The 21,612-nt window shown below is 50.4% G+C and overlaps 1 protein-coding gene across 8 annotated transcripts in view; it reads right to left on the bottom strand.

Moving 5' to 3' along the window:
- The window catches only part of LOC137373086 (2-5A-dependent ribonuclease-like), a 95,781-nt gene that overhangs the window by 30,420 nt on the left and 43,749 nt on the right, over window positions 1-21,612 (bottom strand). For all 8 annotated transcript variants that reach the window (XR_010975580.1, XM_068037953.1, XM_068037950.1 and 5 more), the window contains 4 exons: window positions 18,690-20,359; window positions 6,194-6,366; window positions 4,285-4,502; window positions 435-567 (listed from right to left, as the gene is read on the bottom strand). Coding sequence is in view for 7 of the 8 variants with exons in the window: in XM_068037953.1 (XP_067894054.1) it covers window positions 435-567; window positions 4,285-4,502; window positions 6,194-6,366; window positions 18,690-20,331 (2,166 nt within the window). In the remaining variant the exon portion in view is untranslated. The remainder of the gene's footprint in view (window positions 1-434; window positions 568-4,284; window positions 4,503-6,193; window positions 6,367-18,689; window positions 20,360-21,612) is intronic.

Genomic DNA, 21,612 nt, shown 5'->3' with positions numbered 1-21,612 from the left:
GGCACTGAACATCATACAATCATCAGCGAACATCCCAACTTTTGACCTTCTGATGGAAGGAAGGTCATTGATGAAGCAGCTGAAGATGGTTGGGCCTAGGACACTACCCTGAGGAACTCCTGCAGTGATGTCCTGGGGCTGAGATGATTGACCTCCAACAACTACAACCATCTTCCTTTGTGCTAGGTATGACTCCAACCAGAGGAGACTTTTCTCCCTGATTCCCATTGACTCCAGTTTTGTTACGGCTCCTCAGTGCCACACTCGGTAATTGGCCGGATTGGATTTGTCCTGTTTTTGTGGACGGGGAATACTTGGACAATTTTCCACATTGTCAGGTGCATGCCAATGTTGTAGCTGTACTGGAACAGCTTGGCCAGGGACATGGCTAGTTCTGGAGCACAAAGCTCTTAAAAAGTGTTAAAAAGTCGTACCTTTTGAGTCCACTTGTGAAACGATCTTTCCTGGTCCTCACCAGTCTGATTCAGAATCTGTACTAACTGACTGTCATGATTCCGTTTCATTACATCCTTTTCATTGGCAAAACTTTGGACAAACTGGCTCTTGCTGGAGTGAAAACAAAAAGTTGATTAATGCAAAGTGACCTCAGTTACACAATAAGAGATATTCTTTTGTGTCACATAGTTCAGTTTCTCAATAATAAAGGTACAGTTTAATGTTAATTACACCCTGGTAATGCTTTGGGTGCAGAAGAGAAGAAACATATCAATTGAAACAGAGAATCACAAAATTGTTACAGTGCAGGAGGCAGCCATTCGGCCCATCGTGTCTGCACCAGCTCTCCCAATGAGCAATTCACCTACAGAATCATAGAACTGAAACACAGTAATGCTTAGGAGAGCAAAACAGGTTTTTGATTATGCCTCTGTGAATCACCTTGGGATGTTTTCTACATTAAAGTAGTAGTAGCAGTGGCAAGCATCTGACTGTCTCGAAAGACGATGGTCTGTGCCCGGGATGTATGTCACTCCTGAGTTGAACATTGCCTGTTGTGGCTCTGGAGAGTGACCCGTGAGAAGCAATCCCTTCCGCAGCTCTCACAGATGAATATCGTTGGCCCGAGATCGACTGACGTTTTTTCCTTCCGCCAGTCTCTTTCCCACCATCTGGTCATTTCTTTTCTCCTCTGCGTTTTCCACGCCTTTCCTGACTGCCATTTTCCAGCAACAAGGACTTCCCACTGATCCCGGTCAACTTGAAGTCTTGCTTGCAGCGTCTTTGGGGATGCGGTTGTGGTCCTTTCGGTGCATATGACCCAGCCAATGGATTTGCCGCTAACTGACATGCTGGAGATCTCTGCACGCTGGCGTACTACCGTATTCGGTACTCTGTCCTGCCAGGAGATGCTCAATATCCATCTGAGGCAGCAGAGCTGGAAGTTGTTCAGCTGCTTTTCTCTGCTTTCATAATTTGTCTATGCTTTGCTACTTTAATGGAGGGTGCTACAAATACAAGCCTGGTATATGTGGAGCTTCTGTATTTTCGGTTCGTTTGCTGTTGGTCCACACTCATCTTCTCAACTTTGACATGACAGCTGCAGCCTTGGCAATTCTGGTGCTGATTTCAGCAGCAATGGACAGATTGCTGGAGATTGTTGATCCAAGGTATGTGAAGCTGTTGACGACCTCCAAAGTGAAGTTGTCGATGTTGATGGAAGGTCGAGTCTCTACGTCCTGGCACAGAACTTTGGTCTTCTTGATTGCTGATCAGCCCAAACTCCTTGCAGGCCCAGGAGAACCGATTTATGAGCTTCTGCAAGTTAACTTGATTATGGGATGCCAACACATCGCCATCAGCAAACAGCAACTCACAGACTAGGACTTTACGCCCTTTGGGCTTGGCCCGCAGTCTTGCAAAGTTGAACAGCTTGCTGTCAGCTCTGGTATGCAGATGAACATTCGAGTCGCCAACACAGTACAATAGCAGCATGGCAAAGAATCTGCCAAAGAGATTTGGTGCCAGGACACAGCCCTGTTTTACCCCGCTGCCGATCTTGAAAGCATCCGATGTTGCTCAATTGTAACTGATGAAACGGTGCGTGTTCTTGTGGAAAGAAGAGATGACGCCCAAGAATCCAGGAGGACAGCCTATTTTCCACAGCAGTTTGATGAGCCTGTCTCTGCAGACGAGATCAAAGGCCTTGGTGAGGTCTAAGAAGGCAATGTAGACTGGTCTGCACTGTTTGCGGCACTTCACTGGTAACTACCGAAGTGAGAAAATCACGTCAATGTTTTCGACATTAAAGGATCTATGCAAATGTAAGTTGCTGCTGTAATTGTAGAAAAGTACAAAGCATTTAACTTTGTGCCAATGTCCCAGACTCCTGCATCACCATCACTGGGTATGTTCTGTCTGACTGACCAGAGGTAGCGGCACAGTGGTATACAGCCCTGGGAGTCCTCAACATTGATTTCACAGCCCCTGAATTCTCATGGCATCAGGTCTGACATGGGCATGGAAACTTCCTGCTGATTACCACCTACTGGCCTCCCTCGGCTGATGAATCAGTACGTCCTTCATGTTGAGCACCATTTGGATGAAGCACTGAGGGCACAGAATGTACTCTGGATGGGAGAACTTCAATGTTCATGACCAAGAGTGACACTGCAGTGAGTAACTCACCTCCTGACTCCCCAAAGCCTGTCCACCATCTACAAGGCACAAGTCAGGAGTGTGATGGAATACTCTCCACTTGCCTGGATGGGTGCAGCTCCAACAACACTCAAGAAGCTCGACACCATCCAGGACAAAGCAGCCCGCTTGATTGGCACCCCATCACAAACTTTCACTCACTCCACCACCAACGCATAGCGGCAGCTGTATGTACCATCTACAAGATGCACTGCAGCAACGCACCAAGTCTCCTTCAACAACACCTTCCAAACCCATGACCTCGACCACCTAGAAGGACAAGGCCAGCAAATGCATGGGAACACAACCATCTGCAAATTCCCCGAAAGCCACACACCATCCTGACTTGGAACTATGTCGCCGTTCCTTCACTGTCACTGGATCAAAATCCTGGATCTCCCTTCCTAACAGCACTGTGGGTGTACCTATACCCTAAGGACTGCAGCGGTTCAAGAAGGCAGCTCATCACCACCTTCTCAAGGGCAATTAGGGATCGGCAATAAATGCTGTCCTTGTCAGCGATGCCAACATCCATGAAAGAAGCAAAAAAAAATATTGAACCTAGAATTGTTTGATTCTCACACTGGTTGTGAGAATATTCCATGTCCAGCACTAACATTCCTTCTTGAAGAACATAAACATTGGTGTTAGAAATGGAGAAGGCAGGCATGTTCTTGTGGTGTTATAACTGCTACTTGGACATAGCCTGGGATCAGATATGTGATCTGTAACTTCACCTGATGTGACACTATCAAACTCTACGTCAGTGATACAATGAATGAGCGCATTGTATTCAGCCCATTGCCCCTATTCATGATATTTGCTGTCAGGCTCCTCTAACAGTTGTGCGTTGACAGTCCCTCAATTCAAGGACGATGTCTACTCAGCTCACTAGTTTCTGCCATGGTTCTTTATGAGAATGAGCAGACTAATTCTCGACCCACAGATCTTTGGGCACATGGGGCAGGATGTACCACGAGGTAGTGGGATCCAGAGTGCAGGATTTGCTTCCTTTTCTTTCCTTCTCTGCCACCGCTCTGCCTCATCATTAAGGCATCGGGACTCAAAGCATGATGCAGCTTGATGGACAAGTTGTCGCCATTTTGAACGACTGGTAGCAAGCTCCTCCCAGTCATCAATGTCAATGCTGCCACATTTCAAAGAGAGCTTCAGTGTGTCTTTGAAGCGTTTTCATTGTCCTTCCCTGGAACTCTGGCCATTTGAAAGATGAGTAAACTGGACCTGACAGGGAAGACGGTTTTCGGCCATCCGGACAGTGTCCAGTCCATCAAGGTTGGTTTTGCAGGAGTTTTGCCTGAATGCTTGTGGAGCTGGCTTCAAGAAGGACACTAGTGTTTGTTAGATGGTCCTCCCATTGAATCCGGAGGATGCGGCGGAGACTTTGCTGATGAAATTTCTCGAGTGCTCTTGTGTGTCGCTGATACACGGTTGTAAAGAGCAACACACCGTAATGGGAAACTATAAAGAGATCTCGCTAGCATTATTGATACCTCTCCTGACAACGTTAGAATTCAAAAGGGAATATTTCACTTCCCAATCACTTTTTCAGTACACTTAGGAATTATGGAAACTCAAATCTTTCTTAACATTCTCTGCACTAATCTGACTTACTCCAATTTTTTCCACAGGAACGGATGGTGCTCGACTTCACTGAGCGTAGCCCTTTCCTCAGCTGACGCTAACAGATGCTTTACCAAATCCCTGGCTTCAGCATTCTCTGGTTTGCAAAGAACCTCATCGAGAGAATAATTATTCTCATATAAATCCTCCTCACTCATGTAGGCATCCTTTCCTCCAGTCATTATATAGTGCAATAGCCGTCCAAGTGCCTGTCCAGAAAAGAAAACAACTTTAGACCTACATTTTGTTAAGGAGAAAGGATAGTCAAATCCCACTGGGTTCCCAGCTCCACAAATATACAATGCTAATAATATTTTATAATATGCCATGTTTTGCATCCCTCCATTCTTTTTATAAACATTTATTTTTAGCTGAGTTTTCATAGAATCGCAGAAATTTGCAATACAGGAGACCATTCAGTCCATCAGGTCTGTGCTAGCTCTCTGAAAGAACTGTTCCAATTTCCTGCCCCTTTCCTTATGATGTGTATATTTTTCTTTTTCAAATAGTTAGGTATGTTCCTTTTAAAAGCTATTATGGATTTTGCTGTCACTACTCTTTCCGGCAGGTCATTCCACGTCCGAACAACCTTCTGCGTGATATAATTTTTGGTCTGCACCAGATATTCTCTTGAGTTACGCATCGTTTCTGTAATTGGACCCCATGGCAACTATGATCAGGAGTTTACCTTCACTGCCCAATATCTAGTCATGTGATAATGTGACCCAGGAGGCTGCAAGAATGAAACCCCTCACTCTGTGTACTGTCCTCTGTAATACAAGTTCCCTCCTGTATGTTTCTCCTGTCTGCTGGAAGGTGGAGCAATAAACACCCGAGGGAGACAAGGCTAATTGTAAACCAACAAGTTGGTTCATTTTGCATAAACAGTATATAGTTTTCAATGAATTTCAGTCTATTCCATAATGCTTCTTCTAACACACAGAACACCAAAGTAAAAGCCACATTACCTCTTCTAATGAGCTAAATTCATTTAAAAGACCAGCAAATCCCTGATACTAGTCAGCTCGAATCTGAGGAAACGAGGTTTATTCCTCTGTGACCGTTTCAAACCTCCAACTTTTGCAAACTCTCGTGTCCCATCTAGACAGGAAGTTGAGGACATGACCATTGACCCTTCCTCAGTTCTCCATGTCAGGGAACAGCCTGTTGAGCTGCCAATCAAACCTGCTACCACTCTCCTAGGATGCACGTCCCCTGGCAGCTAACTCTCTCTGCTCCCAACCCACACTCAAGCAGGGCTCAGCAGACAGTGGTCAAGAGTGGGGACCCTGTTGCATTTTTCTCTAGTCCGGATCAGGGTACTGAGAGCAGTTGTAGAGTGCAGCCATTACCACAACCGCTGAGATCAGCTAGCTCAGTACAGACCACAGATAGAGCCTCCAACACTCCTAGATTGTATACCTCGGCTACAACCAATTGTGTATCTGTACGTTAGGCTTTCTTTTGATGGAACTGACCAATACAGAGATGATACCAGACAGGTGCATATAGGATACTGCCACCTAGATATAACACAACATTCATAGTAATAGAGCTATACAGAGTCTCCAACCTCTCTCCGCTTCTCTCTTTTTCTACTTTTCTTGTCTCTATTGCCTCATGAATCCTCCTGAACACCATTTGTGCCGCTCTTTCTAAATCCTCACTGTGTCCTATCAGATCTTACTGCTTCCATTCTCAAAACAGTCGAGCTCTCTAACTCACTCAACCTTTCCTTCCTCTCAACCCCTTTAAAACCCAACCATGGCATCTTCTAACTGAACCACTACTGCTGACTGTCTGGTCTCCCTTTCATCTCTTCTCAAGCTTAGTTGCAAAATGAACCACAGTCCTTTCCCTCGATTACTTAATGAGAGAAAAAAGAAACTGCAGAGTGGACCTGTAAATCCGCTTTGAAAAGCTCATCCGCTTCAAAGGTTGCTGTTGGCAGAGCTTTCAGTTTCTGAAGGATTTCAGAGGCCTCCCAGGTCCCTGGGGTTATCGTCACAGCCAGATTGTTTCCAAAATGCACACTGTTGTCAAAATCTGCCAGACGAAAATGTTTTTCAACATCTGTGGAAAACCAAACCATTTTATTTCCCTGCGTTTTTATCAGACACAGCCAAAAAGGGCAGACTGTTTAACAGTGCAAATCAATTTCAAATACATTCTTCCTTAAATCTATTTACTTTAAAACAATTTGATTTTTGTTCTTTCAGATTCATCAATCACTGGCAGGTCAGACTTCCTAAAGACCAGGGTTGTCCAACCTTTTCGCGTGGGGAGTCACATTACAATTTTTGTCTTACATGGGGGGGGCCAGTGAGACAATTTCGGAAAGATAAAAGCATTAACATTTATCTTCTTATTCACCAAAACAACAAGAAAGGTGCATTTTTGTGAAGAAGCTTTAAATGAGAAGATTAATTTATTGACTTACATTCTGGTCTCTATATTGGATACTGATTAGGTGAGAAACCTGGCATTTTTTTTGCTTGCACAAGTAGTCAATGTTTGCCCATACACTTATTAGCAATGCGGTGTATTCGGGATAGATGTCATTCTGTCAGGAGTGACTGTGATCACATTCTCTTTTTCTCTGTCCTCCCGTCTCTCTCTGTCCCCCTTTTTCTCTCTCTCCCTCTGTCCCCCTTTCTCTCTTTCTCTGTCCTCCTTTCCCCCTTTCTCTCTGTCCCCCTTTCCCCATCTCTCTGTCTGCCCCCCTTTCTCTCTCTCTCTGTTCCCCTTTCCCCCTCTCTCGCTCTCTTCCCCTTTCTCTTTTTCTGTGTCCCCCTATCCCCCCCTCTCTCTCTCTCTGTCCCCCTTTCCCCTCTCTCTCTCTGGTCCCCCTTTCTCTCTCTCTCTCTGTCTGTCCCCCTTTCCCCATCTCTCTGTCCCCCATTCCCGGTCTCTCCTTCTCTGTACCCCTTTCTCTCTTTCTCTGTCCCCCTTTTCCCTTTCTCTCTCTGTCCCCCCTTTTCTCTCTCTCTGTTCCCTACTCTCTCTGTTCCCCTTTCCCGCGCTATATGCCCGCTACCTCTCTGTCCCCCTTTCTCTCTTTCTCTGTCCCCCTTTCTCTTTCTCTCTCTCTCTCTCTCTCTCTGTCCCCCTTTCTCTCTCTCTGCCCCCCTTTCCCTCTCTCTCTGTCTCCCCCTCTCTCTATCTGTCCCCTTTTCCCTCCCTCTGTTCCCTACTTTCTCTGTTCCCCTTTCTCTTTCCCCCTCTCTCTCTCTGCCCCTCCTTCTCTCTCTGCCCCTCCTTCTCTCTCTGCCCCTCCTTCTCTCTCTGCCCCTCCTTCTCTCTCTGCCCCTCCTTCTCTCTCTGCCCCTCCTTCTCTCTCTCTCTCTCTGTCCCCCTTTCTCTCTCTCTCTCTCTGTCCCCCTTTCTCTCCCTTTGTTCCCTACTCTCTCTGTTCCCCTTTCGCTAGCTATATGCCCGCTCCATCTCTGTCCCCGTTTCTCTCTCTCTCTGTCCCCCTTTCTCTCCTTCTCTCCCTCTGTCCCCCTTTCTCTCCTTCTCTCCCTCTGTCCCCCTTTCTCTCCTTCTCTCCCTCTGTCCCCCTTTCTCTCCTTCGCTCCCTCTGTCCCCCTTTCTCTCCCTCTCTCTGTCCCCCTTTCTCTCCCTCTCTCTCTCTGTCCCCCTTTCTCTCCCTCTCTCTCTCTGTCCCCCTTTCTCTCCCTCTCTCCCTCTGTCCCCCTTTCTCTCCCTCTCTCCCTCTGTCCCCCTTTCTCTCCCTCTCTCCCTCTGTCCCCCTTTCTCTCCTTCTCTCCCTCTGTCCCCCTTTCTCTCCTTCTCTCCCTCTGTCCCCCTTTCTCTCCTTCTCTCCCTCTGTCCCCCTTTCTCTCCTTCTCTCCCTCTGTCCCCCTTTCTCTCCTTCTCTCCCTCTGTCCCCCTTTCTCTCCTTCTCTCCCTCTGTCCCCCTTTCTCTCCTTCTCTCCCTCTGTCCCCCTTTCTCTCCTTCTCTCCCTCTGTCCCCCTTTCTCTCCTTCTCTCCCTCTGTCCCCCTTTCTCTCCTTCTCTCCCTCTGTCCCCCTTTCTCTCCTTCTCTCCCTCTGTCCCCCTTTCTCTCCTTCTCTCCCTCTGTCCCCCTTTCTCTCTGTGTCCCCCTTTCTCTCTCTCTCTCCCTCTGTCCCCCTTTCTCTCTCTCTGTCCCTCTGTCCTCCTTTCTCTCTCCCTGTCCCCCTTTCTCTCCTTCTCTCTCTCTGACCCCCTTTCTCTCCTTCTCTCTCTCTGACCCCCTTTCTCTCCTTCTCTCCCTCTGTCCCCCTTTCTCTCCTTCTCTCCCTCTGTCCCCCTTTCTCTCCTTCTCTCCCTCTGTCCCCCTTTCTCTCCTTCTCTCCCTCTGTCCCCCTTTCTCTCCTTCTCTCCCTCTGTCCCCCTTTCTCTCCTCTCCCTCTGTCACCCTTTCCCTCTTTCTCTCTCTCTGTCCCCCTTTCCCCCTCTCTCGCTCTCTCTCTCTGTCCCCCTTTCCCCCTCTCTCGCTCTCTCTCTCTGTCCCCCTTTCCCCCTCTCTGTCCCCCTTTCTCGCTCTCTGTCCCCCTTTCTCGCTCTCTGTCCCCCTTTCTCGCTCTCTGTCCCCCTTTCTCGCTCTCTGTCCCCCTTTCTCGCTCTCTCCCTCTGTCCCCCTTTCCCCCTCTCCCTTTCTCTCTCCCTCTGTCCCCCTTTCCCCCTCTCCCTTTCTCTCTCCCTCTGTCCCCCTTTCCCCCTCTCCCTTTCTCTCTCCCTCTGTCCCCCTTTCCCCCTCTCCCTTTCTCTCTCCCTCTGTCCCCCTTTCCCCCTCTCCCTTTCTCTCTCCCTCTGTCCCCCTTTCTCTCTCTCTGTCCCTCTGTCCTCCTTTCTCTCTCTCTGTCCCCCTTTCTCTCCTTCTCTCTCTCTGACCCCCTTTCTCTCCTTCTCTCTCTCTGACCCCCTTTCTCTCCTTCTCTCCCTCTGTCCCCCTTTCTCTCCTTCTCTCCCTCTGTCCCCCTTTCTCTCCTTCTCTCCCTCTGTCCCCCTTTCTCTCCTTCTCTCCCTCTGTCCCCCTTTCTCTCCTTCTCTCCCTCTGTCCCCCTTTCTCTCCTCTCCCTCTGTCACCCTTTCCCTCTTTCTCTCTCTCTGTCCCCCTTTCCCCCTCTCTCGCTCTCTCTCTCTGTCCCCCTTTCCCCCTCTCTCGCTCTCTCTCTCTGTCCCCCTTTCCCCCTCTCTGTCCCCCTTTCTCGCTCTCTGTCCCCCTTTCTCGCTCTCTGTCCCCCTTTCTCGCTCTCTGTCCCCCTTTCTCGCTCTCTGTCCCCCTTTCTCGCTCTCTGTCCCCCTTTCTCGCTCTCTCCCTCTGTCCCCCTTTCCCCCTCTCCCTTTCTCTCTCCCTCTGTCCCCCTTTCCCCCTCTCCCTTTCTCTCTCCCTCTGTCCCCCTTTCCCCCTCTCCCTTTCTCTCTCCCTCTGTCCCCCTTTCCCCCTCTCCCTTTCTCTCTCCCTCTGTCCCCCTTTCCCCCTCTCCCTTTCTCTCTCCCTCTGTCCCCCTTTCCCCCTCTCCCTTTCTCTCTCCCTCTGTCCCCCTTTCTCTCCTCCTCTCCCTCTGTCCCCCTTTCTCTCCTCCTCTCCCTCTGTCCCCCTTTCTCTCCTCCTCTCCCTCTGTCCCCCTTTCTCTCCTCCTCTCCCTCTGTCCCCCTTTCTCTCCTCCTCTCCCTCTGTCCCCCTTTCTCTCCTCCTCTCCCTCTGTCCCCCTTTCTCTCCTCCTCTCCCTCTGTCCCCCTTTCTCTCCTCCTCTCCCTCTGTCCCCCTTTCTCTCCTCCTCTCCCTCTGTCCCCCTTTCTCTCCTCCTCTCCCTCTGTCCCCCTTTCTCTCCTCCTCTCCCTCTGTCCCCCTTTCTCTCCTCCTCTCCCTCTGTCCCCCTTTCTCTCCTCCTCTCCCTCTGTCCCCCTTTCTCTCCTCCTCTCCCTCTGTCCCCCTTTCTCTCCTCCTCTCCCTCTGTCCCCCTTTCTCTCCTCCTCTCCCTCTGTCCCCCTTTCTCTCCTCCTCTCCCTCTGTCCCCCTTTCTCTCCTCCTCTCCCTCTGTCCCCCTTTCTCTCCTCCTCTCCCTCTGTCCCCCTTTCTCTCCTCCTCTCCCTCTGTCCCCCTTTCTCTCCTCCTCTCCCTCTGTCCCCCTTTCTCTCCTCCTCTCCCTCTGTCCCCCTTTCTCTCCTCCTCTCCCTCTGTCCCCCTTTCTCTCCTCCTCTCCCTCTGTCCCCCTTTCTCTCCTCCTCTCCCTCTGTCCCCCTTTCTCTCCTCCTCTCCCTCTGTCCCCCTTTCTCTCCTCCTCTCCCTCTGTCCCCCTTTCTCTCCTCCTCTCCCTCTGTCCCCCTTTCTCTCCTCCTCTCCCTCTGTCCCCCTTTCTCTCCTCCTCTCCCTCTGTCCCCCTTTCTCTCCTCCTCTCCCTCTGTCCCCCTTTCTCTCCTCCTCTCCCTCTGTCCCCCTTTCTCTCCTCCTCTCCCTCTGTCCCCCTTTCTCTCCTCCTCTCCCTCTGTCCCCCTTTCTCTCCTCCTCTCCCTCTGTCCCCCTTTCTCTCCTCCTCTCCCTCTGTCCCCCTTTCTCTCCTCCTCTCCCTCTGTCCCCCTTTCTCTCCTCCTCTCCCTCTGTCCCCCTTTCTCTCCTCCTCTCCCTCTGTCCCCCTTTCTCTCCTCCTCTCCCTCTGTCCCCCTTTCTCTCCTCCTCTCCCTCTGTCCCCCTTTCTCTCCTCCTCTCCCTCTGTCCCCCTTTCTCTCCTCCTCTCCCTCTGTCCCCCTTTCTCTCCTCCTCTCCCTCTGTCCCCCTTTCTCTCCTCCTCTCCCTCTGTCCCCCTTTCTCTCCTCCTCTCCCTCTGTCCCCCTTTCTCTCCTCCTCTCCCTCTGTCCCCCTTTCTCTCCTCCTCTCCCTCTGTCCCCCTTTCTCTCCTCCTCTCCCTCTGTCCCCCTTTCTCTCCTCCTCTCCCTCTGTCCCCCTTTCTCTCCTCCTCTCCCTCTGTCCCCCTTTCTCTCCTCCTCTCCCTCTGTCCCCCTTTCTCTCCTCCTCTCCCTCTGTCCCCCTTTCTCTCCTCCTCTCCCTCTGTCCCCCTTTCTCTCCTCCTCTCCCTCTGTCCCCCTTTCTCTCCTCCTCTCCCTCTGTCCCCCTTTCTCTCCTCCTCTCCCTCTGTCCCCCTTTCTCTCCTCCTCTCCCTCTGTCCCCCTTTCTCTCCTCCTCTCCCTCTGTCCCCCTTTCTCTCCTCCTCTCCCTCTGTCCCCCTTTCTCTCCTCCTCTCCCTCTGTCCCCCTTTCTCTCCTCCTCTCCCTCTGTCCCCCTTTCTCTCCTCCTCTCCCTCTGTCCCCCTTTCTCTCCTCCTCTCCCTCTGTCCCCCTTTCTCTCCTCCTCTCCCTCTGTCCCCCTTTCTCTCCTCCTCTCCCTCTGTCCCCCTTTCTCTCCTCCTCTCCCTCTGTCCCCCTTTCTCTCCTCCTCTCCCTCTGTCCCCCTTTCTCTCCTCCTCTCCCTCTGTCCCCCTTTCTCTCCTCCTCTCCCTCTGTCCCCCTTTCTCTCCTCCTCTCCCTCTGTCCCCCTTTCTCTCCTCCTCTCCCTCTGTCCCCCTTTCTCTCCTCCTCTCCCTCTGTCCCCCTTTCTCTCCTCCTCTCCCTCTGTCCCCCTTTCTCTCTCTCTCCCTCTGTCCCCCTTTCTCTCTCTCTCTCTCTCTCTGTCCCCCTTTCTCTCTCTCTCTCTCTCTCTGTCCCCCTTTCTCTCTCTCTCTCTCTCTCTGTCCCCCTTTCTCTCTCTCTCTCTCTCTCTGTCCCCCTTTCTCTCTCTCTCTCTCTCTCTGTCCCCCTTTCTCTCTCTCTCTCTCTCTGTCCCCCTTTCTCTCTCTCTCTCTCTCTGTCCCCCTTTCTCTCTCTCTCTCTCTCTGTCCCCCTTTCTCTCTCTCTCTCTCTCTCTGTCCCCCTTTCTCTCTCTCTCTCTCTCTCTGTCCCCCTTTCTCTCTCTCTCTCTCTCTCTGTCCCCCTTTCTCTCCTCTCCCTCTGTCACCCTTTCCCTCTTTCTCTCTCTCTGTCCCCCTTTCCCCCTCTCTCGCTCTCTCTCTCTGTCCCCCTTTCCCCCTCTCTCGCTCTCTCTCTCTGTCCCCCTTTCCCCCTCTCTGTCCCCCTTTCTCGCTCTCTGTCCCCCTTTCTCGCTCTCTGTCCCCCTTTCTCGCTCTCTGTCCCCCTTTCTCGCTCTCTGTCCCCCTTTCTCGCTCTCTCCCTCTGTCCCCCTTTCCCCCTCTCCCTTTCTCTCTCCCTCTGTCCCCCTTTCCCCCTCTCCCTTTCTCTCTCCCTCTGTCCCCCTTTCCCCCTCTCCCTTTCTCTCTCCCTCTGTCCCCCTTTCCCCCTCTCCCTTTCTCTCTCCCTCTGTCCCCCTTTCCCCCTCTCCCTTTCTCTCTCCCTCTGTCCCCCTTTCTCTCTCTCTGTCCCTCTGTCCTCCTTTCTCTCTCTCTGTCCCCCTTTCTCTCCTTCTCTCTCTCTGACCCCCTTTCTCTCCTTCTCTCTCTCTGACCCCCTTTCTCTCCTTCTCTCCCTCTGTCCCCCTTTCTCTCCTTCTCTCCCTCTGTCCCCCTTTCTCTCCTTCTCTCCCTCTGTCCCCCTTTCTCTCCTTCTCTCCCTCTGTCCCCCTTTCTCTCCTTCTCTCCCTCTGTCCCCCTTTCTCTCCTCTCCCTCTGTCACCCTTTCCCTCTTTCTCTCTCTCTGTCCCCCTTTCCCCCTCTCTCGCTCTCTCTCTCTGTCCCCCTTTCCCCCTCTCTCGCTCTCTCTCTCTGTCCCCCTTTCCCCCTCTCTGTCCCCCTTTCTCGCTCTCTGTCCCCCTTTCTCGCTCTCTGTCCCCCTTTCTCGCTCTCTGTCCCCCTTTCTCGCTCTCTGTCCCCCTTTCTCGCTCTCTCCCTCTGTCCCCCTTTCCCCCTCTCCCTTTCTCTCTCCCTCTGTCCCCCTTTCCCCCTCTCCCTTTCTCTCTCCCTCTGTCCCCCTTTCCCCCTCTCCCTTTCTCTCTCCCTCTGTCCCCCTTTCCCCCTCTCCCTTTCTCTCTCCCTCTGTCCCCCTTTCCCCCTCTCCCTTTCTCTCTCCCTCTGTCCCCCTTTCCCCCTCTCCCTTTCTCTCTCCCTCTGTCCCCCTTTCTCTCCTCCTCTCCCTCTGTCCCCCTTTCTCTCCTCCTCTCCCTCTGTCCCCCTTTCTCTCCTCCTCTCCCTCTGTCCCCCTTTCTCTCCTCCTCTCCCTCTGTCCCCCTTTCTCTCCTCCTCTCCCTCTGTCCCCCTTTCTCTCCTCCTCTCCCTCTGTCCCCCTTTCTCTCCTCCTCTCCCTCTGTCCCCCTTTCTCTCCTCCTCTCCCTCTGTCCCCCTTTCTCTCCTCCTCTCCCTCTGTCCCCCTTTCTCTCCTCCTCTCCCTCTGTCCCCCTTTCTCTCCTCCTCTCCCTCTGTCCCCCTTTCTCTCCTCCTCTCCCTCTGTCCCCCTTTCTCTCCTCCTCTCCCTCTGTCCCCCTTTCTCTCCTCCTCTCCCTCTGTCCCCCTTTCTCTCCTCCTCTCCCTCTGTCCCCCTTTCTCTCCTCCTCTCCCTCTGTCCCCCTTTCTCTCCTCCTCTCCCTCTGTCCCCCTTTCTCTCCTCCTCTCCCTCTGTCCCCCTTTCTCTCCTCCTCTCCCTCTGTCCCCCTTTCTCTCCTCCTCTCCCTCTGTCCCCCTTTCTCTCCTCCTCTCCCTCTGTCCCCCTTTCTCTCCTCCTCTCCCTCTGTCCCCCTTTCTCTCCTCCTCTCCCTCTGTCCCCCTTTCTCTCCTCCTCTCCCTCTGTCCCCCTTTCTCTCCTCCTCTCCCTCTGTCCCCCTTTCTCTCCTCCTCTCCCTCTGTCCCCCTTTCTCTCCTCCTCTCCCTCTGTCCCCCTTTCTCTCCTCCTCTCCCTCTGTCCCCCTTTCTCTCCTCCTCTCCCTCTGTCCCCCTTTCTCTCCTCCTCTCCCTCTGTCCCCCTTTCTCTCCTCCTCTCCCTCTGTCCCCCTTTCTCTCCTCCTCTCCCTCTGTCCCCCTTTCTCTCCTCCTCTCCCTCTGTCCCCCTTTCTCTCCTCCTCTCCCTCTGTCCCCCTTTCTCTCCTCCTCTCCCTCTGTCCCCCTTTCTCTCCTCCTCTCCCTCTGTCCCCCTTTCTCTCCTCCTCTCCCTCTGTCCCCCTTTCTCTCCTCCTCTCCCTCTGTCCCCCTTTCTCTCCTCCTCTCCCTCTGTCCCCCTTTCTCTCCTCCTCTCCCTCTGTCCCCCTTTCTCTCCTCCTCTCCCTCTGTCCCCCTTTCTCTCCTCCTCTCCCTCTGTCCCCCTTTCTCTCCTCCTCTCCCTCTGTCCCCCTTTCTCTCCTCCTCTCCCTCTGTCCCCCTTTCTCTCCTCCTCTCCCTCTGTCCCCCTTTCTCTCCTCCTCTCCCTCTGTCCCCCTTTCTCTCCTCCTCTCCCTCTGTCCCCCTTTCTCTCCTCCTCTCCCTCTGTCCCCCTTTCTCTCCTCCTCTCCCTCTGTCCCCCTTTCTCTCCTCCTCTCCCTCTGTCCCCCTTTCTCTCCTCCTCTCCCTCTGTCCCCCTTTCTCTCCTCCTCTCCCTCTGTCCCCCTTTCTCTCCTCCTCTCCCTCTGTCCCCCTTTCTCTCCTCCTCTCCCTCTGTCCCCCTTTCTCTCCTCCTCTCCCTCTGTCCCCCTTTCTCTCCTCCTCTCCCTCTGTCCCCCTTTCTCTCCTCCTCTCCCTCTGTCCCCCTTTCTCTCCTCCTCTCCCTCTGTCCCCCTTTCTCTCCTCCTCTCCCTCTGTCCCCCTTTCTCTCCTCCTCTCCCTCTGTCCCCCTTTCTCTCCTCCTCTCCCTCTGTCCCCCTTTCTCTCCTCCTCTCCCTCTGTCCCCCTTTCTCTCCTCCTCTCCCTCTGTCCCCCTTTCTCTCCTCCTCTCCCTCTGTCCCCCTTTCTCTCCTCCTCTCCCTCTGTCCCCCTTTCTCTCCTCCTCTCCCTCTGTCCCCCTTTCTCTCCTCCTCTCCCTCTGTCCCCCTTTCTCTCCTCCTCTCCCTCTGTCCCCCTTTCTCTCCTCCTCTCCCTCTGTCCCCCTTTCTCTCCTCCTCTCCCTCTGTCCCCCTTTCTCTCCTCCTCTCCCTCTGTCCCCCTTTCTCTCCTCCTCTCCCTCTGTCCCCCTTTCTCTCCTCCTCTCCCTCTGTCCCCCTTTCTCTCCTCCTCTCCCTCTGTCCCCCTTTCTCTCCTCCTCTCCCTCTGTCCCCCTTTCTCTCTCTCTCCCTCTGTCCCCCTTTCTCTCTCTCTCTCTCTCTCTGTCCCCCTTTCTCTCTCTCTCTCTCTCTCTGTCCCCCTTTCTCTCTCTCTCTCTCTCTGTCCCCCTTTCTCTCTCTCTCTCTCTCTCTGTCCCCCTTTCTCTCTCTCTCTCTCTCTCTGTCCCCCTTTCTCTCTCTCTCTCTCTCTGTCCCCCTTTCTCTCTCTCTCTCTCTCTGTCCCCCTTTCTCTCTCTCTCTCTCTCTGTCCCCCTTTCTCTCTCTCTCTCTCTCTCTGTCCCCCTTTCTCTCTCTCTCTCTCTCTCTGTCCCCCTTTCTCTCTCTCTCTCTCTCTCTGTCCCCCTTTCTCTCTCTCTCTCTCTGTCCCCCTTTCTCTCTCTCTCTCTGTCCCCCTTTCTCTCTCTCTCTCTCTCTGTCCCCCTTTCTCTCTCTCTCTCTCTCTCTGTCCCCCTTTCTCTCTCTCTCTCTCTCTCTGTCCCCCTTTCTCTCTCTCTCTCTCTCTGTCCCCCTTTCTCTCTCTCTCTCTCTGACAGTTAACGAGAGCGGGAACGCTCAGCTGATGAATGATTTTTTTTTTAATCTCAAGTTGGTTTCACAGCTGACAGATCCTGACATAGGGAGCAGCCGTTTCTGAATTTCAGACAGATTCCAGTTTTCCGTGGGCCTTTTAAAAAAGCTCTGAATCTGTCCAAACTGCTGAAACTGCTGTTCCCGATGTTAGGATCTGTCAGCTGTGAAACTGACATGCGATCTTTTTTAAATTCTGACAATGCGGGATTTCTCATTTCCAGTCACGGACTGGATCCAGCGAAGATAAGGAACGGCCTCTGATACAGTTTACATCCACGGGTCGGATGTTGGACAACCCTGCTATAGACTCACACTGAGTATTCTGGTGTAAGTGCAGACACTTTTCAGAATTTAAGGGGAAGCTGGATAAACACATGAAGGAGAAAGGAATAGGATAGACAGATAGAATGAGATGAAGTAGGATGGGAGGAGGCAAGTATGGAGCATAAAGAGATCGTTTCCATCACTTCATGTGTCGGAAAGGCAGTAGCAGTGACAGGAACAGAGATAAGCTGTCTGCAAACAGGTTTTGATGGTTTCTTATCTGATACCAACCAAGACTTAGTCTGGGTGAATGCAGACTGGGCAGCCTTATACTAATGGAAATGTAGATTCGTGGCATGACTTGAATCCTGACAGTGGAAACCCAATTTAACAAGAGCTCAGGTCTACAGCACATCTGGGGGAACTGCAAAGGTGAAGGAAGTTGATGCCATGGAATGGATCATTTTCCAACTTTATTTTATACCAGAATCCTATCAGGTATTCCAGGGTGAGCAACAGAACCAGCTGGATGCACAGTAATACTTTTTCCCCCCAACAATGTGCCTTGACCTCCCGAGGAAACTAATGACCTTCCATTTATATCAGGCTTTTTCTGGGCTCAGATGTCTCCAATGAAGTACTTTTGAAGTGTAATCACTCTCGAATTGTAAGGAACGCCAGCAGTCAATATATGTTCAGCAGAGTCCCACAGACAAAGATGAGGTAAATGACCACATAAGCTGCTTAAGGGGTTGTCTGAGAGAGAAATATTGGCCAGGACACCAGGGATAACTTCCCTGCTCTACTTCAAATAGTGCAATGGGATCTTTTACACCCAGCTGAAGGGGCAGATGGGGCCTGAGCTTCAGGTCTTATCCGAAAGACAGCACCTTGACAGTGCAGTGTTCCCTCAGTATTGCACTGACGTCAGCCTTAAATTTTGTGCGCTAGTCCTGGAGTGGGCCTTGAACCCATGACATTCTGACTCAGACGTGAGAGTGCAACAAACTGAGCAAAGTCTGATCCCAACATGTCTTAACTCCTGCCCTAGAAAAGCACTGCCCTGTAAGACGCTACCTTCTAGCTACTCTGGGGCTGCTTTGACATTGCTGTGTCAGTGTCATCGGCTCCCGATGCACAGGTCACATACAGCTAGTGGCCATCCTAGAGTGAGCTTTCTCGGGCTGGCCAGGAGGAAGAACTGATTAAAGTAGGGTCTTCCCATCCACTGGCCTTAGTGAAATTCTGCACATTTATTTTGAGGCTACTGCCAACTCCTAATGAACAGTAACAACAACTTGCATTTATATAGTACCTTTTAATACAGTTAGCTGTCCAAAGGGGCTTCATAGGAGTGTACTCAGGCTAAGTATCACACCAAGCCACATAAAGAGATAGTAGGAAGGGAAAACAAAGGTTGATCAAAGTGGTAGGTTTTCAGGACAGTCTTAAAAGGAGGAGAGGTACAGAGTCAGAGAGTTTTAAGGGAGGGAATTCCAGAGCTTAGGGCTTAAGCAGCTGAAGGCTCGGCCACCAATGGTACCCTCATTAAAATCAGGAATGCCAGAAATCAAGGCCAGAATTGGAGGAGTGCAGATATATCAGAGGATTGTAGGGCTGGAGGAGTTTACAGACATTAGCAGCTGAAGGTCACGGTGGGATAACAAGCTGCTAGTTGGACCATCCTGTGCAGATATTGTCTGCCACGTTTCCTATATTACAACAGTGACTATATCTCAAAAAGTTCTTAATTGACTGTAAAATGCTCTGGGATGTCCTGAGGTTGTGAAAGGTGTTATAGAAATGCCAGTCCTTTTTTTTTCTGTCAAGTACCAAGCAGCAACCCAAAAAGTAGAGTAAAATACTGCAGATTTTAGAAGAGCAGAACTTCTTCAAGGTGGGCATTCCTGGAACTCAGTGGGTAACACTCTCACCTCTTGGGTATGAAGGTGGTGGATTCACGTCCCACTTCAGAGACTTCAGCACCAAATCGGGTACTTGGGGAGAGGATCCCCTATTGGTAAATGGCCAGAGTGGTGGTCGGCAGCCTGAGGTCTACCTACCTTTTCTCTGCCATGTCCCTGAGCCACAGGAAACTGTGGATGTTGGGTGAGGAGGTGCATGTTTGTAATGTGACTCTCTGGCAATAAATGCTTATAAAGTGTAAAGATTTGCTCCAGTTCTATCCTTCACCACATGGCTTTCTGGAATAAATAACAATGAATCAAATAATTGAGGTGCACAAAGAGGCACAGCCTTATAAACAATTCTAATCATCCACCAGTGTGTCTGAGCCAGCCAAAATTTAACTGCGGACATCTCAGAAATTGTTACAGTCCAAAAGATATGAAAATGGAATAGGATTTACCTCTCAGGACATTTGTTGGATGCAGATCCCGGTGAGCAAATTTAACTTTATGCAAAATCTGAACAGCCTGGACCAACTGCTTCATTATTTCAGGGGCATCAGCTTGAATTTCCTCAGGCGACTTATTCACACATTCCTCAAGATTATACTCGCAGAGATTCAGGCATATATAATCGCAATACTCGTCCCTTTCACAATGCAGGATGTTAGCAAACAGACTGCAGTCCAAGATGGTTGGGTGTCTGAGACAATCCATCTCCTTTCTGGCTTTTTCACTACCCTTCCTGTGACATTTTACTGCCACTTCAGTCTCATTGTTATAGAAACCAAGGTAGACTTCGGTTAGGTTGTTTTCTGTAATCATATAATCCTTGATTCTGGACAGTTTCAGATTCCCAATGGGGGCACGCTGTACTTCCTGCAGATCCCGCAGAGTTTTACGCCAGCGTACACTATGCTGCTTCCAACTTGAAGGAGTTTTTATTATGTTGGATGTAATCTTTGCCCCAAAGGTAATCAGCACCTCTTTTGTTCTAGTGTCATAGTTTCTTCTGACAATCATGAATGGCGTATTCCCACTTTTGTCCATACAGGATACATCAGCTCCTCTCTCACACAACAGTTTAGTCAATGAAGCATCTTTATTTTCGACTGCTGCTAGTAGGGCTGTCCGACCTGAATTATCTTGTGCATTGATTTCAATGCTTTCATCCTCCAGCAGTAGTTTAACCACCTCTGAACTCTTTTCTACTGCAAGGATCAATGGTGTTTTCCCATTGTTATCTGGAATATTCAGATTCGGTTTATATTTCAACAGCAGTTCCACCACACAGGTATTCAAGGGAGATCTGGTCAATGCGATACTCAGCGGGGTGTTTCGATTGTTGTCCATGGTGTTAACATCAGCCCCATGGTCCAACAGAGTTTCCACAATTGCCTGCTTGTCTTTCGCCAGGGCATGAATTAATACTGTTTTGCCAAGGTTGTCGAGTGCATTAACATCTGCACACATTTCATCCAACAAGATCTTAACAATGTCCTCATGGCCTTCCATCACAGCATCCATCAGGGCAGTCTTTCCACCTTTACCCACCTTCTTTTTGGCATCGCACACTTCCCTCTGCTTGTTAACGTCAGATTTTTGCTGGAAGAGGAAGTATAACGCATCTTTCTTACCATGATATGCTGCTTCCATAAAGGCAGTAAAACCATTGTCGTCCATCTCATCGACATCTGCGCCCAGGGTTAGAAACTTTTGGAGCAGATTCACATGGCCAGTTATTGCAGCAAGAATGAAAGGCGTTGCTCCATTTTTCTTCCTAAGCCCTGGAACGGCCTTATGTTTCAACAGTAAGTCAACAATCTTTTCCTGATTTTCTTGTACAGCATTAAGGAGTGGCGTCCAACCATAATCTGGCATCTGATAGTTCACGTTTGCTTTGTTGTTCAAAAGCAACTCGGCAACACTTTCATGCCCATTAAATGCAGCAAGACATAAAGCGGCTCCAAACATATCAGCGTTCGAATCCCCCAGTGCTACATCTTTGATTAAACTTTCCACTTGTGAGAGATCAGGATTTTCAGATACACAGAGATCGTGGAGCTTTTTACTAAGTTCTGATGCGTCAAGAGCTTCAGCCATTCTTTTCTTCTGAAGTTTAACTTCTTTCCTATTTAGAAAAAAAATACAAAATGATTGGAATGTAATGGGTAAACTGACTTCAGAACATCTAACTTGACCATCTGGACATAAGAACATAGGAACAGCTTAGCAGCCGTAGGCCATTCAGCCCATTGAGCCTGCTGTACTATTCAATTAGATCATGGCTGGTCATCTACCTCAACACCATTTTCTCACGTTTTCCCCATATCCCTTCATGTCATTAGTTTCCAGCAATCTATCGATTTCTGTCTTGAACATGCTCAATGATTGAGCTTCCCTAGCCCTCTGGGGTAGAGAATTCCAAAGATTCACCATCCTCTGAGTGAAGAAATTCCTCCTCATCTCAGTCTTAAATGGCCTGCCCTTATTCTCAGACTATATCCCCTCTTCTAGACCCACCAGCCAGGGGATAGATCCAATCTATATCCATCCGGTCACACCCTGTAAGAATTTTGTAAGTTTCAATGAGATCACCTCTCATTCTTCGAAACTAGAGAATGCAGGCCCAATTTCCCCAATCTCTCCTCATAAGACAATCCCGCATCCCAGGGATTAGTCTGCTAAACCTCGGTTGCACTCCCTCTATGGCCAGGATATCCTTCCTTAGAAAAGGAGACCAAAACTGTACACAATACTCCAGGTGCGGTCTCACCAAGGCTCTATATAATTGCAGCAAGACTTTACTCCTGTACTCAAAACCCCTTGTGATGAAGGCTAACATACCATTTGCTTCCCAATTGCTTGTTGCACCTGCATGCTGGCTTTTAGTGACTCAAGGACACCCAGGTTCCTTTGGACATCACCACATCCCAACCTCTCATCATTTCGGAACTACTCCGTCTTTCTATTTTTTCTACCAAAGTGAATAACTTCACACTTATTCACATTATATTCCATCTGCCATGTTCTTGCCAAGTAATTAGGGAAGGTAATAGAATGTTATTGTTTATTGCGAGGGAAATTGAATACAAAAGTAGGGAGGTTATGCTTCAGTCATACAAGGCATTGGTGAGACCACATCAGGTGTACTGTGTACAGTATTAGTCTCCTTATTTAAGGAAGGATGTAAATGTGTTGGAAGCAGTTCAGAGAAGGTTTACTATACTAATACCTGCAATAGGCGGGTTATTATGAGGAAAGGTTGGACAGGCTAGGCTTGTATCCACTGGAGCTTAGAAGAGTAAGAGGCGAATTGATTGAAACATACAAGATCCTGAGGGGTCTTGACAGGGTGGATGTGGAAAGGATGTTTCCTCTTTT

The sequence above is a fragment of the Heterodontus francisci genome, chromosome 8 (genome assembly GCF_036365525.1).
Source record: "Heterodontus francisci isolate sHetFra1 chromosome 8, sHetFra1.hap1, whole genome shotgun sequence".
NCBI lineage: Eukaryota > Metazoa > Chordata > Chondrichthyes > Heterodontiformes > Heterodontidae > Heterodontus > Heterodontus francisci.
This window is presented reverse-complemented; position numbering and strand designations above follow the sequence as displayed.